A 16,244-nucleotide genomic window follows, 5' to 3' on the forward strand; every position below is an offset into this window, starting at 1 on the left:
AGAACTATTCTAAAGCAGTTATCAGAGAAATCACTCCAAGGGAGCTTTCAGACACTAATAAAAGACCAGGAGTTTACAAGAAAGGGTTTAGGATTATTTCCCCCAGCAAAGTGTGCCTTTGTGCGCTTTGATTTTAACTATTTGCTAGGGTACACCAGAGCTTGATGTGTTTCAATATAAAAGGAGTTTTGAGCAGTACACTGATGGGTTAAGATGACAGACAGCATTCCTTTTAGCATATGACATTTAATAAAGCTGTATTAATCTTGTCCTAAGACACTAGCCAGGAAGAAAAAAGGGCTGCGTGACTTGGCTGACGGCTACAGAGAAAATTTAAGATTGTGATGTTTGCTACAATTTAGATCAACTCCCGCCCCCCGGCCTTCACTGCACAGTACTGAAGCCAGAGTTCAGCATTAAACTTGTTTGTGATAAGACTGCTCAGGCAAGAGAAATCCTTAGACTTGATTTATTTAGGATCATTTGTACATATCAGCTACATCTCCAAAGTCTACTTTATTCTACAAGACAGACAGCTTCCCCACCATTAGTGAAACCCTGGTTTAGAATGGTTGCTTTACATCACTGATATATTAAAACATGGAATGCTTGTAGAGTTGTGGCACTGTATGGCATCTACACAGGACAGCCTTCAAAGGCTACGATTAGGGAGCCTCCTAGCTTATCGGCAATGTAAGCTCGGTTAAGGTCCTCTGGCCCATTTGCTTGACATTCGTGCTTTATGCCTAGAAGAAAGGCAAAAAGTTCAGTGATTCACAAGTTCTCCCATATGCTAGTAATTCTCTTTAGAAACTTGTATATGTAGCCAAGAGTGTTTGAGCAGGTACTCCAACAATTCAAGCACATGACAGTCCCATCTAGAATTTTAAGAACCCAAGGGATTTAGGTGCTCAAGTGCCATTGAATTTCAGTGGGAGTTCAGTGTCAGTGCTTGCACATCACTAAGTACGAGGCATTTGGACATGTTAGGGCATTGGATACTTGAACTGGATGTGTATGTTTTGGTCTTCCCAGTTGCAGATTTTGCTGGAGTGAAGCTGGGAGTTTCAGCATTACAAAAAACCCACTGAAGTGGCATGGGACCCTGGAGGTGTGCAGTTGAAGAGCCATGGACTAGTTGGCAAGGAAGCCATGCTCACAGAGAGGGATTAGGGACTGGGGGAATCTCTATAGCAAGCTTTGAATAAATGGCTAAAAAGCCAATTCAAAATAGAAAGACCAAATTCAGCGAAGTAGTGAAGAGAAGATTAAGTCACCTCTCTGTACCAGCAAGGCCTTGCTAGTTTGGGGAGATGACCAATACACCAGAAATGGCAATACCTGCTCCTTTCTATTGAGGGCAGCTTTAACTCCTTCATGCACTACAGTCAGGACCACTCCTGACCAATGCCAATTCGTTTGTTGGACTGTGCAGGCTACTTGTGAACCCCAACTGGTTGTTCAGCACTGCTACATTCTTGTCCCGTTCTGCCACTGCAGACTTGTGTAAGCCTGGAGCAAGTTTAGGCTTAGGCGCCAATACATGTTCACTCCAAAGTATTTTAATGAGTTTACATATTAATCAGTGGAAAAATTTAGGAAGCGTGAAGGTGAAGATTAAGGGGTCATAATACAACAAACAAAAAAAACCAAACATACATTGGGATATGCAGTCCTACTCCACTAGTGATTACAGCTGCTGACTATGCCTTAGTAACCAGGATAGCATCTTGGTTGCTTACTCAGCTACCTTACCCCTTTAAAGAGCAATACAGTAAGGTTTGCTACAGAATGTTCAGTATCTCACCAAATGCAGGATTGAAATACCCTGAGCCATGGGGACAGCTGCCAAGAAGATCCAGTTTAGTAGGAAAAATTTATCCCCCTATTCCCAAGTTATGCCATTGAACACTAAGCAGAACAGTGTCTGTGCTTATTCTCCCATCCGCCCCCCCACAACACACACACACTTTGAAATATCTGCTCTAACATCGCATGTTGGTCTTGCCTCACTCTTCAAAATGCAGTTCTACTGCACGTGCCCCTTGAACACTTTCACTATGCTGTGTTTTAATCATGTTTCAAGAAGTTTCACTTGCTAAGTAATCATCTTTGACTGGTATTTCTAAACAAACACTAGTCAATTAGCAACTGTTAAGTCCTGTGTGTCAGCAGTTCTATGGTGCAAGACAGATTTAATTGGGCCAAGTCAGGAAGTGTTGCCTGTATTACATACCTTGAAATTTCTTTTTGATTGCATCCTTAGAGCTTGCATAGATCATCTTACTCTTGAGAGGTGCTTGGTCTGGTGCCCTAGTTGGATATACCAAGAGGAAAGTAATTAAGACAATGATGTTCAATATCCAATGTGTATCAGAATAAGACTTACAGACTCAAGTGACTGAAGCAGCGGTCCTAAAAGTTTATGACCATTTGACACCCACATCAATATATTGCATGCAGTTAGACCAGATGAGTGTGTCACCACATTTCAGTGTCTTCTACATTAATGTAGACCCTCTGCACATGCCAGGCATGGCAGATAAGTAGGTACATTGGGGAAGCCAAGAGACTACATCCCACATATAAGCCAGGTTTCCAGCTTACCACAGGACGAACATCAGCTCTTCTTTTTTTGACTCCTTTGTTTCAAAGCTTGCATCGTACAAGGCATAACGGCAATCCTTTTCAGGGAGCATCTGCACAAACTGCTTGAAAGGATCAAAAACCGTTACGCCAATATCTCCCACCAGGATTTCTTTGCCTTCTTCCACAACAATGCACTTTTTGTCTTCACTGAGACAGAAGATAACTGCCTTCTTCCTTTTCTTGATTTCCTCTGGCGTGGAGCACTTCCGAACTTTCATGTCATAAAAGATACGGCATACTTCATCAGCCACTTGTACTCCTGATGCCTATGACAGAAAAATGCTTTAAGTCAATTTCAGTCCTGGACTATGCACTTAATGTAACTCCTGCATAACCTCACCATAATGCATTCGGCCCATGAGATTAGAAGACAAGCAATGCTTCCTAGAGTATCAAAGGCTTGAGTGGCAGATACAGAAAGCCTGAAGTAGTTAACACCAGAAGAAGTTTATATAGGAAAGAGAGAGTCTAAACTAAGTCTCCCATTCTGGCTATAGTTAACTTTTAAAATCATAGTTCCTAGTGCACATAAACTACATTTTTGAAAAGTGACTGACTGAGAAGGAAGAGCCTGCTTGCACTGAAGGCTTTATACTGAGGGACAGGAACTTGCAGCTCCAGAGGTCTGTTTAATGGACAATCTTGAAGTGAATGCTTATATCTGATCATCTGGAAACACCAAAAGTAGCATATACGAGGCAGTCATTTTGAGATAGCATTCTTTAGCTATTTGACAAGTCTCAACTTGCCACTATTTTGCCTAGCCATTTTAGTCTACAGGAAAATAAAGCAGCGCTATCAGATTCTACCTGTATAGTCACACGTATCTGTCATTCAGGTTGACAAGTGGTGTACTGGAGCAAAACGTGTTTATGAAAAATGCTGGGTTTTAAGCTCAAGATTGATTAGAGTGAGAAGTCCGCACTGAAGTTACTCAAAGAAAATGCCATGTTTTTATTAAAGGGTTAGAATATCTCTGGAAACTGGTTGATAAGTTCTCTAGTTCTTCGCTTTTGCTGCTGGCTCTCAGTTAAATTAAAATAATCCAACAGGGAATTTTGACTACATAATAGAATCCTCTTATATGGCCCATCCATGCCACAAACTCAGTCACATCAGGGGCCTCTCATATATAGACACCAAGATTTAAGGTAAGACATTAATAGAATAAAAGCCTGCTGCTCCTTCAGAACTGAAGGATGGCTGGGGTTATACCTACTGTTATACATATACTCTGTGCAGTAGATGCATGTGTGGCCCTGACAGCTCTAAGTTTGTCCATCAGGGCATATTTCTCTCTTCTAAACTATTCCCACAGAGATATCATTTAGGCTAGAGCAGTAGAAGATGACTGCTAGACATGCTTCAGTCTAATCTAATCTGTTCAAAATGATACATGCTTCAATGTAATTAGCCTGCCATATTGAGCGTTAAACCTCTTCATCCTTGCAATGATTGGAGAGACATCTTCACACATCTGAGTTCAGCGCATGCAAACGTCCTTCGATTATTAAAGTGCCCTTGGTAGGCTGCAATATTACACCACATTATAACTGACTTCGGTGCTCACAAACAATCAAGTGCAGCAAGCTTACAAAGCAGTTGATTAACGTTTAGGACTGAGGTTAGAGAAAAGTCTTTTATATGCATCTGACAGCTGTTTATCTAGAGTATTGTCACTTGTTTGTAGGGGTCTTTCATCGCAAGAGAAAAATTGTTGAGACAATAGTTCAATTGTAGCACCATGGAAGTCATTAAGAGACTCCAGGCGCAGTGTTTGAAGTCACTCGTAGAAGCTTGGACGGATTTCAGTTTGGTACCCATTTAAGGACGTTACTCTAATGTGACTAACATGTACCTTCTTACTCACATCTGTGTATTTTAAGTCTTGTTTAATGAGGTATTCTTGCAAAGAAAGAAATAGAGCCATGACGTCTGTGGCTTTGCACTAAGTTGTTGCACAGTTCTAATGGGTTAGAATGCACCTGTGCAAGCCTACTGATGACGCAGATTGCATGGTTGTCACGCAGAGCATGATTTGAAGACCTCAGAGGTGATAAAGCCTGCAGAATCTTTATTAGTGCACTGAAGTATGAAAAAAAACTTGCTTTTCAGACGCCAGGTTGAATCTGCAAGGCTAGCAGTAAGATACTTTACACGATAGGAAAATGGAAAGGGAATAAAGCCCTGCTTTTCAGTGAGACGAACAGCCTTTAAGGTTTTAACTTAACCCCCTCTGTCATCCCCCCCCCACAAGAAAATGAATTGACTCAAGCCACTCAGCTACTGAACTGTTGTCTCACTGAATACATGTTAATTCTCTTGTTCAGACATCTGCCATGCTGGTACATACCACCTGAAATCTGGCTCATTCCCTGTAGCTAGGATTTCTTATGTGAAATCTGAAGTGCCATCCTGAGAGCAGTATTTAGAGATAAGTCACCTAGAAGTGGGCAACAGAATCTGTTTCAGGATAGCCTACCATGTAAACATTACATTTCCAGTTAAAGTTGCAAGATGCTACAATGTTTAGAACTCGTGGCCTATGAAATTTGAATCACATAGTACGTCATTCCCTACATTCCATATGGAAATGGCAAAAGCCATATGGCTTCTCTTATGAGCCCTCAACCTTGGCTCCAGCTCCCACACTGACCTGCTTTCCTAAACCCAGACCTGCTAGTGATCTTACTGTGGATAAAAACACAACCTTAGAAAACCAGAGAAAAGCTACAGCAGAGCTCTGAGTCTCAACAATACAGCCAAGAGACTATTTTTGTTTATTGCATAGAGCCAGTAATTCATATCGAGGCAGGAAACTACTTGTTTCCTTACAAAGAAATCCAACATGTCCAGCAAGTTATTTAAGATTCAAAAAGGGGTGAGGGTTAAATTTGGGAACTCAAGTTGATTGTTTAACAACTGCTGTTGAATGGCTCTCTCCCAGAGGATGTAAACTTTGCACAGCCAACAAGGCTGGTAAGTGTGGTCTGGTCTACACTATGCGTTTAAACCGAAATTAGCAGCGTTAAACCGATTTACCCTGCACCCACACAAGGCCCTTTATATCGATATAAACGGTTCTTTAAACCAGTTTCTGTACTCCTCTGATGAGAGGAGTAGCACTGAAATCGGTATTGTCATGTCGGATTAAAGTTAGTGTGGCTGCAAATCGACGGTATTGGCCTCCGGGTGATATCCCACAGTGCATCGTGACCGCTCTGGAAAGCGGTCTGAACTTGGATGCACTGGCCAGGTAGGCAGGAAAATCCCTGCAAACTTTTGAATTTCATTTCCTGTTTGCCCAGTGTGGAGCTCTGATCAGTACAGGTGGCAAAGCAGTCCCAAATCCAAAAAGAGCTCCAGCATGGACCGTATGGGAGATACTGATCTGATCGCTGTATGGGGAGACAAATCAGTTCTATCAGAGCTCCGTTACAGAAGACGAAATGACAAAGCATTTGAAAAAAATCTCCAGGCTATGATAGACAGAGGCCACACCACAATGCTGTGTGACAAGCATAATGGAAAGCCAAAAGAATCAAATGGACGCTCATGGAGGCAGGGAGGGGGTACTGAGGACTCCAGCTATCCCACAGTCCCTGAAAAGCATTTGCATTCTTGGCTGAGCTCCCAATGCCTGAAGGTTCAAAAACATTTTCCTGGGTGTTTCAGGGTATATGTCATCAATTTACACCCTTTCCTCCCCCCCCCAGGGAAAAAAAATGCTTCGCCATTTTTCAATGTCACTCTGTCTACTACATGCTGCTGGTAGACGGGGTGCTGCAGCGCTGAACACCAGCATCCCCCTCCCGGTGGCAGACGGCACAATATGACTGCTATCCATTGTCATCACTAGCCCATGAGTGCTCCTGGCTGGCCTTGGTGAGGTCGGCCAGGGGCGCCTGGGTAAAAATTGGAATGACTCCCGGTCATTCCTGACAGATGGTAGAGAACGGCTGGTAACCGTCTTCATCATAGCAACTGGAGGCTGAGCTCCATCAGCCCACCCCCCATATCTAAAGAAAAGATTCTGTACTGCCTGGACTATCATAGCAGCTGGAGGCTAACTCCCCCTCATTTTACCTCACTAAAAAGTCAGTGTTTCTTATTCCTGCATTCTTACTACTTCATCACACAAATGGAGGGACACTGCCACGGTAGCCCAGGAGGGTTGGGGGAGGAGGGAAGCAACGGGTGGGGTTGTTGCAGGGGCACCCCCTAGAATGGCATGCAGCTCATCATTTCTGCGGGATCTCTGGGGCTCTGACATGGAGCAGTTGTGCTCTCTGGTTCTCTAGTACACTTGCCCCATATTCTAGGCAGGATTGACTATTTTTAGACAAAAACGAAGAGAATGACCCGGGGAGCCACTGCCATTTTTGTCCGTGCACCCCCGGCCGACCTCAGCGAAGGCCAGCCAGGCGCACCCATGACAGCGGCAGACGGTACAGAACGATTGATAACCATCATCTCATTGCCAATTTACAATGGCACGGCAGACGGTGCAATAGGGATGGTAACCGTCTCTGCTACCTTGCAAAGGTAAATGAATGCTGCTGCGTAGCACTGCAGTACCGCCTCTGTCAACAGCATCCAGTACACAAACTGTGACAGTGACAAAAGGCAAAACTGGCTCCATGGCTGCCATGCTATGGCATCTGCTAGGGCAATCCAGGGAAAAAGGGCGTGAAATGATTGTCTGCTGTTGCTTTCACGGAGGAAGGATTGAGTGACGACATTTACCCAGAATCATCCGCGACACTGTTTTTGCATTGGGATCTCAACCCAGAATTCCAATGGGTGGGGAAGACTGTGGGAACTATGGGATAGCTACAGGATAGCTACCCACAGTGCAACGCTCTGGAAATCGACGCTAGCCTCGGTACATTGACGCACACCACCAAATTAATTTGCTTAATGTGGCCACATGCACTCGACTTTATACAATCTGTTTTACAAAACCAATCTATGTAAAAACAGAATAATCCCGTAGTGCAGACATACCCTGTAAGTGTTCTTTATAGAAGACAGCCAATTTTAGTTGCAGTAGGAAGCAATAGTTCTATGAAAGCACATACAGATTACTGCAATGGGGATTACTACTTCCTTGGCCCCAATCAGACCTCTGCACATCTTTTAGTTACTTGAAACATCTTGTAGCTAAGTGAGTTTTCCCAGTCTCCTGGTCAATGGATTCTTTGGAGGAGAAAAAATTTCCCCAGCATTTGGAACACTGATCTTCCATAGCTGCTCACTACTGGTGTTCAGGTCAGAGGAGTGCATATTGCACACATCACTATTTATGCTGTCTTGACTTGGCAAATGAAATGGAGCAACACTACTGTTAACACTGCAGGACTAGCACAGATCTAGTGAAAAAAACTAACTCTATTCTACTCCATCTTGGGCATCAAAATCGTTAGCCAAGATCTAGACTTATGGCTGCTTATTTAAAATGTGAAGCTCCTGGTAGTTGTGTGAGGCAAGGCCAGGTCACCACTGGAATATATTCTGATTTAGCATATAGACAAAGACAAATTTTGACTCTGATTCCCAGAACAAACAGAGGCATGAATCCACCCTGATCTGCTTCCACAGGTGCCCACTGCAAGAGCCCTCAAGCCTGTTAAAGCATCTGAAACCGCCTCCCCAACTTACTAGCAACCCTACTAGGAGGAAGAAGAGATGGTTTCTTTCCTATTACAAGGGTGGAAGAACCTAGGGGAGAGGGGGCCAGGTGGTAAAAATGCAAGAAATAGGAGACACAGGAAGAGTACAGAGTTCTTTAAAATGGATAAAGTTCTATATTAGTTAGGAACAGATTCACAATACTAATTTCCATTCAACAGGGATGTTATATAATGGAAAGCATGGAGGGAAGCATGTCTCATGGGCTGTTATTAAATAGCGCAATAGTTCCCAAACTGCAGGGTGGGAGTAGGGTGTCATGAGATGAGGGAAAAATGCAGGAAAGCATCAGAGCAAACAGCTCTCACAGCAGCAAGGCAGTGCCAGCTGCTACCAGATCAACAAAGCACTCACCACAGCAGCTGGCCAGCTAGGCAGCATTGACTGCTACCAGAGCAATAGAAGCACTCTCACAGCAGCATGCCTTCTATGGCCAAGAGCCGGTCACATGAGTGGAGGTGAAGGATGCAAAAGCAACATGGTGAAACTGGAAAGGAGTGCGGGGGAGGAAGAGAAGGGGAAGAATATCTCCCTTCCAGCACACAGGGTAGCAGACCAAATAAAGGGATCTGACAAGCTGGATGTGACCCTCAAGCCACCACCTGTCCATCCCTTTTTCGGTCTGGCACTCCTGAGCCCTGCCAGAGACAGGGGCCCTATACAAGTGCACCACGTACACACTGGTTAATCCAGGCTTGGCTGCCCATGCATAGTTTTCAAAGCAGACTCTTAAAATTGAGAGTTCATTTGTGCAAAGCCTACCTGAATACGGAGTTCCAGAGGTAAGCCCAAAGGGAGCTGCAGCATGAACATTTGTGAATTCTTGCAACCCAGCCTGTAAACCTGTCTAGACTACTGCAGGCACATGAGGTCTGCTAATATACAAGAGATGCCAAGTACAAATGCATGACAGTGACACAGCTCATTTCTCATCTCTTTTCTTAGTGTGCAGCACTTTTCCTACACCTTGCATGCTGATGCTCTGATGTCTTGTGCTAGAGGAATGCCTTACTTAACCACTATGTACTAAAAGCAAGAGACCTTTCCTTTTAAAGAGTCTCCCTCCAGACCCGCCGCATCCCATCTTGATGGATGCAGATAAAGGTTGTACATGACAGTCATGTCAGCTTACCACATTTTGCTTTCTTTAATTATGTTCAACTAGTGCCCGAAAACCTTGCACAAAATCTAAACTAGAGTTATTCCTTTAGTACAGTTTTGAAGTTAGAGAGGCCCTGCAAGTTGCCACCAAAACTTATGTATTTCTACAAGGATATTAGAATTTGGGAAGAAAGTTTGCATTTGCAAAGCAAGTTCAAGATAGGATACACATACTAGACATCTGGCAGTTTGAATTTATAGCTCATAATTCTGCATTCCATTGTGTCCAAAGTTGTATTGAAGCTAGTGCTTCCCAACAAACCCTTGGACTATGAACCTTAGGATTTTCCTTTAGTATTTGATTATGCCAAAAATAAAAAAGCTTTAATTAATCTTTCCCTCTTTCTCAACTGCAGAGGAGCCAAAAAGCCTTTAAGCTGCTTGGGAGTTTTGCACAAAGGTGATTGGGGGGGCGGAGGTGGCAGCAAGGGAGAAGAGATGAGGAGGAGGCCAGCAGTATAGAACTAATACCAGTGTTAAATTTACATATGGTAAACCAGTTCAGCTGGTTTACCAATTGTTCTTGAGACCTGGGTCTTGATGTAAGATTTTGCTTTATTTGGGAGCTATATTAACTGCATGCATGTGTTCTAAGCAATGTGAACTACCCATATCCACCTGAGTGAAAATATTTGCTTATTGGAACAAAGATTCAGTTCTTAAGTTTAGTTGTACACAGAGCCTGAAAGCTACATTCCTCAAGCATGCCTAGCCAAATATAGAAGGAATGAGTAGAGACTCAAACTTTGTATTTTTTCAGTCTAAAGAAAGGATTGCTAGACAGAATGCACTTAATTCCCTACTTCCAAGCAACAGTATGTTCTGATTGAACTTGACGTCCTCTCCCGCTGCATAAAACTGGGGACCCATCTATACTGAAAACGCGAATGCATTTTTGTAGCTGTGTGGCATTTATATCAGACCCAGTAACCGTTGATTTGTCACAGTACCTCTTTCTGAGAGCTGGTCAAATTTTCCTTAGTCGGTTACCATGTGGCAGAAGTGAACATTCCTTTACGAAGAACTGGACAGCTATGCTAGATTTACTTATTTCCCACATGCTGCTGTGCAAAACCCTAGGATGTCCTTTGCACTGAAAGCTGGAAAGCAGAAGCAATGGACAAACAAGCTGACGGAGGCTATGATCAGCTGATTTGGGGAAGACTACCTTGTATCAAGCCAGGCCCTTGACAGGTTAGAATATGATTAAATAGTGACAAAAGTCTGTACACAGTATCGTAAGTAACTGATTATGAACTCTTATAAGTTGTGGTATAGGCAGGACCTCAGGCAGCAGTACCTTGGACAACTGTTCTATACAGTGCAGGAAGTCAAATTTCTGCAAAAGGGTACTTCAGGTATGATTGTTCGCATATCACATTTAAGATAACTGCCATTTACTGCTAGTGTGTGAGACACTATTTACAAATCATAGGGCAGCAAAGAGTACAAAGTTTTTCTGCATATCATATCCTAGCCTGGCTGGCATGATTTGCCTATCAAATAAGTCACTCTGTATTAACCTAGTTTCTTTCCAAACCAGAGTCAAGACTCCACTCGGCCTTGTCTACTAATAAGAGATCTTACTAGCTAGACAAAGGCAGAGGAAGATTAGGAAATAGCTGGAATACAAACCCTTCCCTGTGAATTCCTGGCATTACTCCATCACTCCTAGCTGAAGGAATCCACTTCCATCAGTTGGATCATCAGGTCAGTCCCTGAAAGTGGTCAGAGATTGTATGAATCTCTCCAGTACCCACTGGTGTGGAGTAATCCCAGCCCGTGCCAGAGAAAAATGAGAACTGTGACACCCAAAACTGGGGTGTAGAGAAGAATGCTGTCGGAGGGTTGGTACATGAGTGTCGATGCTGCTCTCTGAAACAGGATGCAGGTAGAATGATTTAGGGCTCTTTTACAGAAGTTAGGCTTCACAATACAGTAGTCAGCAGGCCTCTATTGCTCATGAGGAGGAAGTTCTGTCTGAATTATCCCTAGTATCTAAAGATTGCCTTGGTAGCAGATTTATAGATACCCAGGGATTTTGGTGCGACCCTAGAAAGCTTTAGGGCATGTAACAACCCATCTGAAGGGCGTAAGAGATATGGTCTTTTAAAGGTTCCCCCTTTCAGTTATTTGAATTTCTCTGAATCCCTGAGAATTGTAACCAGGATGCCCTTTTCATGGTGATAGTTGCAGAGACAAGACAAGACTGCTGTATCAGAGACATCCAGGGCTACTTGGAGCAAAGTTCTGATTATCAGTTGCCTCTCAAGTAAGCCCCAGTTTCCTGTGGGAGCTTGTCAATGAATGGTGATACTCTGGAGTGTATGGGAGGGCATGCAGAGTGCCATGCCTAGTCCCAAAACACAGCTGGTCAAAAGCTTCCTATCACACGTGATGTCAGTGCATCACAAGGTAGCCCACAAAGTCTATAAGGTAATGTTGGCAGAATTGTGTTTATTTAAAGCCACTGTTGATTTAAATTTTTTTTAAACAGTTGTAGGAAATCATTGGGCTCAGAATTATGGCAGATGTTGATATTAGGGTGTCCAGACAGCAGTGTGAAAAATTAGGATCAGGGTGCAGAGTAATAGGAGCCTATAACAAAAAGGCCTCAAAATTGGGTTTGTCTCTATAAAATCAGGACATCTGGTCACCCTGGTTGAGATTCAAGAAGTAGGCTTTGTTGCTGTTAACACAAAATCACATCATATAAAAAATAAATATTCCTAAATCAAACCAAGTTTGAGAAGCATTTCTCACTTTTGCCTATATGTAGATCTCAATCAATGGAAGCATTTTTGCCCATTTCTATGTATGGCAAAATTAATGTTTACCAACATTTACTAATAAAAGTCATCTTTCCAAGCCTAGTTATAGGGATTATAGGCTTTAAGAATTAGCCAATGCTTTTGCAAAAAAAAAAAAAAATACACCAAGGTACTGTGAAGCTGTTTCAAGAGTGAGAAAGTTTCTAGAGGTCATTAGTCAAACGCATATAAATGTTTATGAGCAGAGAACACGGATCTTATTGGGTGCAGTAATCCACACAGGACAAACCAGTGCTCTACAAGATGAGCACTACAGTCTTAAAGCACGTTTGTCTTTTGTTGGAGGATTCTTTAAACTGGTCCTTGCTCCAACATGGAGGCCATCATCACGAAAACTGGTTTCTCATGAAAGATTTTGGGACCTTATAACTTCTCTCAATCATATGTTGCTATGTTAGAAGCAAACATTAAGCTTGTACACAGACAATAAGTTTCAAGATCTTCAAATACAATAATTCTAAACTGGATTTTCCATGCTGTAGTACATGTATAGACTTGATTGAACAAGCCAGTTTCAGCATTTTCCACAAAGAACAAGAGCCAACAGATACGCACTTTTTAAATTCTTCTTTAAGGAAACCTCAATGTTTAACATCAAGTTTAGTCTAAATGATAACTACACATTCTTAAAGTGGACTGAAAAGTTTAATTAGTTTCTGAAAGCAACTCTGTCAGAGTTTTATTCCTTCCAACAGTACTCCCATTAGCAAGATCCTATCCTGTAGGGGCTGATCTAGACAAAGATTTCCTTTAACCTGTTTTCACACAAGGCAGTGAAGGGACAGTCATACACTCCACCAACAGGCTGTGCATAAAGGAGTATCAGAGGGGTAGTCGTGTTAGTCTGGATCTGTAAAAGCAGCAAAGAGTCCTGTGGCACCTTATAGACTAACAGACATATTGGAGCATGAGCTTTCGTGGATCAATACCCACTTCGTCACATGCATGTATTCGTTAAATACGTCCGTTAGTCTATAAGGTGCCACAGGACTCTTGGCTGCTAAAGCAGTTGAGTATTTTATTAGCTATATAGATGGAAATATTTGGAAAGCTACGTTATATGCTTTGTAGCCCTGTTTTAAATGAGAGTAAATTAGGAACAGACTCAAATTAGCTAACATTTGTAAATACTAACCTAGACAATTCAAATATTGTTCCAGGACAAGTATTTGTGGTTTATCCTAGGCTTAGCCTAAGGTAGCATTTATCAGGGTAGCTAACAAGGTAATTGCAAACCTCATTAGTTTGTGGCCTGGTAGCACCTCAAGCCCTACTGCAGACGAAGCCATAAAAGTGAACAGCAAAGCTAACAGAAACTGAACTTAGCCCAAATGCTAATGCCAACTCCCTCCTGTCCCACTCACAGAAAACCATTTCTGATTTATTTAAGTTACTTCTGCAACCGATTAAGGACAGGGAGAGAAGCAGCACATTTCTATATTTACTTCAATTTTTATTTTCAGCACTTCACTGTAAAGGTGCACTACACAGACCAAAGTATGGCAATACAATCTTTGCCTCGAAGGTACATCAGTTAACAGCTTTGAAGTTTCAATGGTGTGGCAGCATTAAATAGGTTATGCTTGAGAGTTTATTGTAGTAAAGTTGATTTACCTCTCATCCTTCTATTGGCTATTAAAAGTTAATTTCAGACAACAAAACTGATTAATTAGAATCAAAGAGTCTTGATCACCCCACCCAGTATACTGGAACACAGAGGAATACAGTGGTAATTAATAGAGAGAAGTGTCAGTAGCCAGCAAGAGATGGGAGAAAACATTCTCTGGTGAGTCACAGTTCTGGTTTTGAGACAGTCATTTCTATGACAACACAACATGCATACCGCTTTCTGACTTCACTATAATATCAAATGAGAACAGAAACAGCTTCGAGGAAGAATGCTCTTTAAATAGGTTTAATAAGTTACAGACTAGAGACTGCCTGGTTAAATATGGGCAAGCATTCTTTTGGATGACCTCTGAAGAAGTCCTTCTGTAGCTAGATGCTAGTTTTCTTTAAAAAAAGATTTCAACCAGACTCACCAAATCAAGTTTCATAGTGAACTGTAAACTGAACAACATATATTCAGCAGAAGCAGCAAATCCAGGCCTCAGTACAAGTTATCATCCCAACATGTAATGTCTCTTCAACTAGCCTTTTCAGTATGAGTCTACTAGCGTTAGGCAAGTCACAGCCTAAAACCTTTTAAAAGTTTAATTCCTTGTTAAATTCTGCATAGCTAATTACATGGGGAGCAAAGGTTTTTTTTAACCTGACAAGTAGGGTTAACCCCCTCGCCCATAACAGGTGATTAGATTTTTGCCTACAGAGTTTAAGAATTTCAAAATTAAAGTTGTATATGCTTAACATTGGGCAATGAACGTTACTCTCACGGGAAAACCAAACCCTGAAGTCAAGTTTTCACATGTACAGGAGTTAGGGTGACCAGATAGCAAGTGTAAGAAATCGGGACATGGGGTGGGGGGTAATAGGTGCCCATATAAGAAAGTGTCCCTAAAAACGGGACTGTCCCTATAAAATCAGGACATCTGGTCACCCTAACAGGAGTCGATGTCTGAAAGCAAATAAGCCACTGGATTCCTGCCAAGTCAGCCACTGTCCGAGAGGGACTGGAGAAGTCCCAGCTGTCAATGCGCAACGGACCCGTGCCAAGGCCTTACCAGCCAGATGTCAGCCTGGAGTCACGGTCCCTGCAGCGAGGTGCCCGGGGCGCAGATACCCACCCAGGGATGCCGGGGCACAAGCGAGCCTGTCCCGGGAGGGAGGCAGGGCAGCCAGCGCAGCCCGCCAGCAGCCGAAGGGTCAACACCTCCCCTGCGGCCCGGGAACGGCTGCGGCCGCGCCCCCACGTGCTGCCGGGCAGGCCCCGTCCGCACGGGGGAGCCATCGCGCCGGCCCGGGGAGACAGTGACACCCCCGCCCCTCCTCTTCCAGCCCGCGCGTACCCAGCCACAACCAACGGCCTGGGGGGGAGGGGGGCTGGCGCAGGGCTGAGCCAGGCCGCCGCTCCGCCTCACCCCCGGGGGCGCCCGCCAGCTCCCCGCCCCTCACGGCCGGGCGGGAACGGAAGGGCCCATCCGCAGCGCCTCAGCGGGGACACGCCCTACGATGAGGGGAGGATGGAAGCCTGAGGAGCCACGAGGAGCGGCGAGGAGATGACGCTGCGCCACCCCCCCCGGGCCGCGATGGACGCGCCGGCGCCAGCGCGTATAAGGGGGGGAGGGAGGTACCATTGGCTGAGGAGGGGGTCGCCAGGCCAGGGAGCGGAAAGCTCCCTCGCCCCGGGCTCCGTGGCGGGCGGTACCATCGGGGAGTGCGGGGGGAGGTGGGAAGAAGCGATGGAAGGGGTCGGGATGCGGCGGGCGGTGCGGTTGCTCATGGGGACAATGCGCAGCCGGTGCACAGCCCGGGTTCCCCGGCGGGCGCTGCCCGGATTCTCACCATGGTCTCGGCGGGGATCGGAGTCCGGGGAGCGGATGCCTCACTCGGTGCTGCTGCTGGGCGAGGCGCGGGAACAGGAAGGAGCGAGAGAGAGGCGCGAGCCGGGCGGAAGCGCTGCCGACGTCACGCCGCCGTGCCTGGAGGAAACGGTTGCTATGGCGGGGGAGCCCTACTGGCAGCGCCCGAACGCAGCCTGCTCTGCTCTGCGCCGCGCTCTGATTTCCATCGCCCGGGGGGCGGGGCCTTTATATAGGGAGGAGGGGCCGGCGGGCTGCCAATCAGACAGGGCGCTGCCAGGTGGGCTCACGTGCCCGCTGGCCAATTGCAGCGCCGCGGAGGCGGAGGCGGAGGCGGGGGGGGAGGTACGTGCCCCCAGGTGAGGCAGAGGCGGCAGGGACTGAGGGGAGAGAGGCGATGGGGGCGGAGTCAGGATGTGGGGGGAGGGTGACC

General features: G+C 44.8%; 1 protein-coding gene across 1 annotated transcript; it reads right to left on the bottom strand.

Moving 5' to 3' along the window:
* Nucleotides 1-455: 455 nt before the first annotated feature.
* DSTN (destrin, actin depolymerizing factor) lies at nucleotides 456-15,976 on the bottom strand. The gene is made up of 4 exons (XM_050952249.1): nucleotides 15,795-15,976; nucleotides 2,608-2,915; nucleotides 2,237-2,313; nucleotides 456-746 (listed from the first exon to the last, which is right to left on the bottom strand). The coding sequence occupies exons 1-4, from the start codon at nucleotides 15,795-15,797 to the stop codon at nucleotides 637-639; spliced, it is 498 nt and encodes a 165-aa protein (XP_050808206.1). The 5' UTR covers nucleotides 15,798-15,976; the 3' UTR covers nucleotides 456-636.
* Between the last annotated feature and the right edge of the window lie 268 nt (nucleotides 15,977-16,244).

Source organism: Gopherus flavomarginatus, chromosome 4 (genome assembly GCF_025201925.1).
Source record: "Gopherus flavomarginatus isolate rGopFla2 chromosome 4, rGopFla2.mat.asm, whole genome shotgun sequence".
Lineage (NCBI taxonomy): Eukaryota > Metazoa > Chordata > Testudines > Testudinidae > Gopherus > Gopherus flavomarginatus.

What these genes read in the sequence shown, in the direction of transcription:
- DSTN (XM_050952249.1), bottom strand. An exon ending in GAGCTGATGTTCGTCCTGTG is followed by an intron (nt 2,314 to 2,607) that starts GTAAGCTGGAAA and finishes ATATCCAACTAG; the next exon opens with GGCACCAGACCAAGCACCTC. An exon ending in AATCAAAAAGAAATTTCAAG is followed by an intron (nt 747 to 2,236) that starts GTATGTAATACA and finishes CCTTTCTTCTAG; the next exon opens with GCATAAAGCACGAATGTCAA.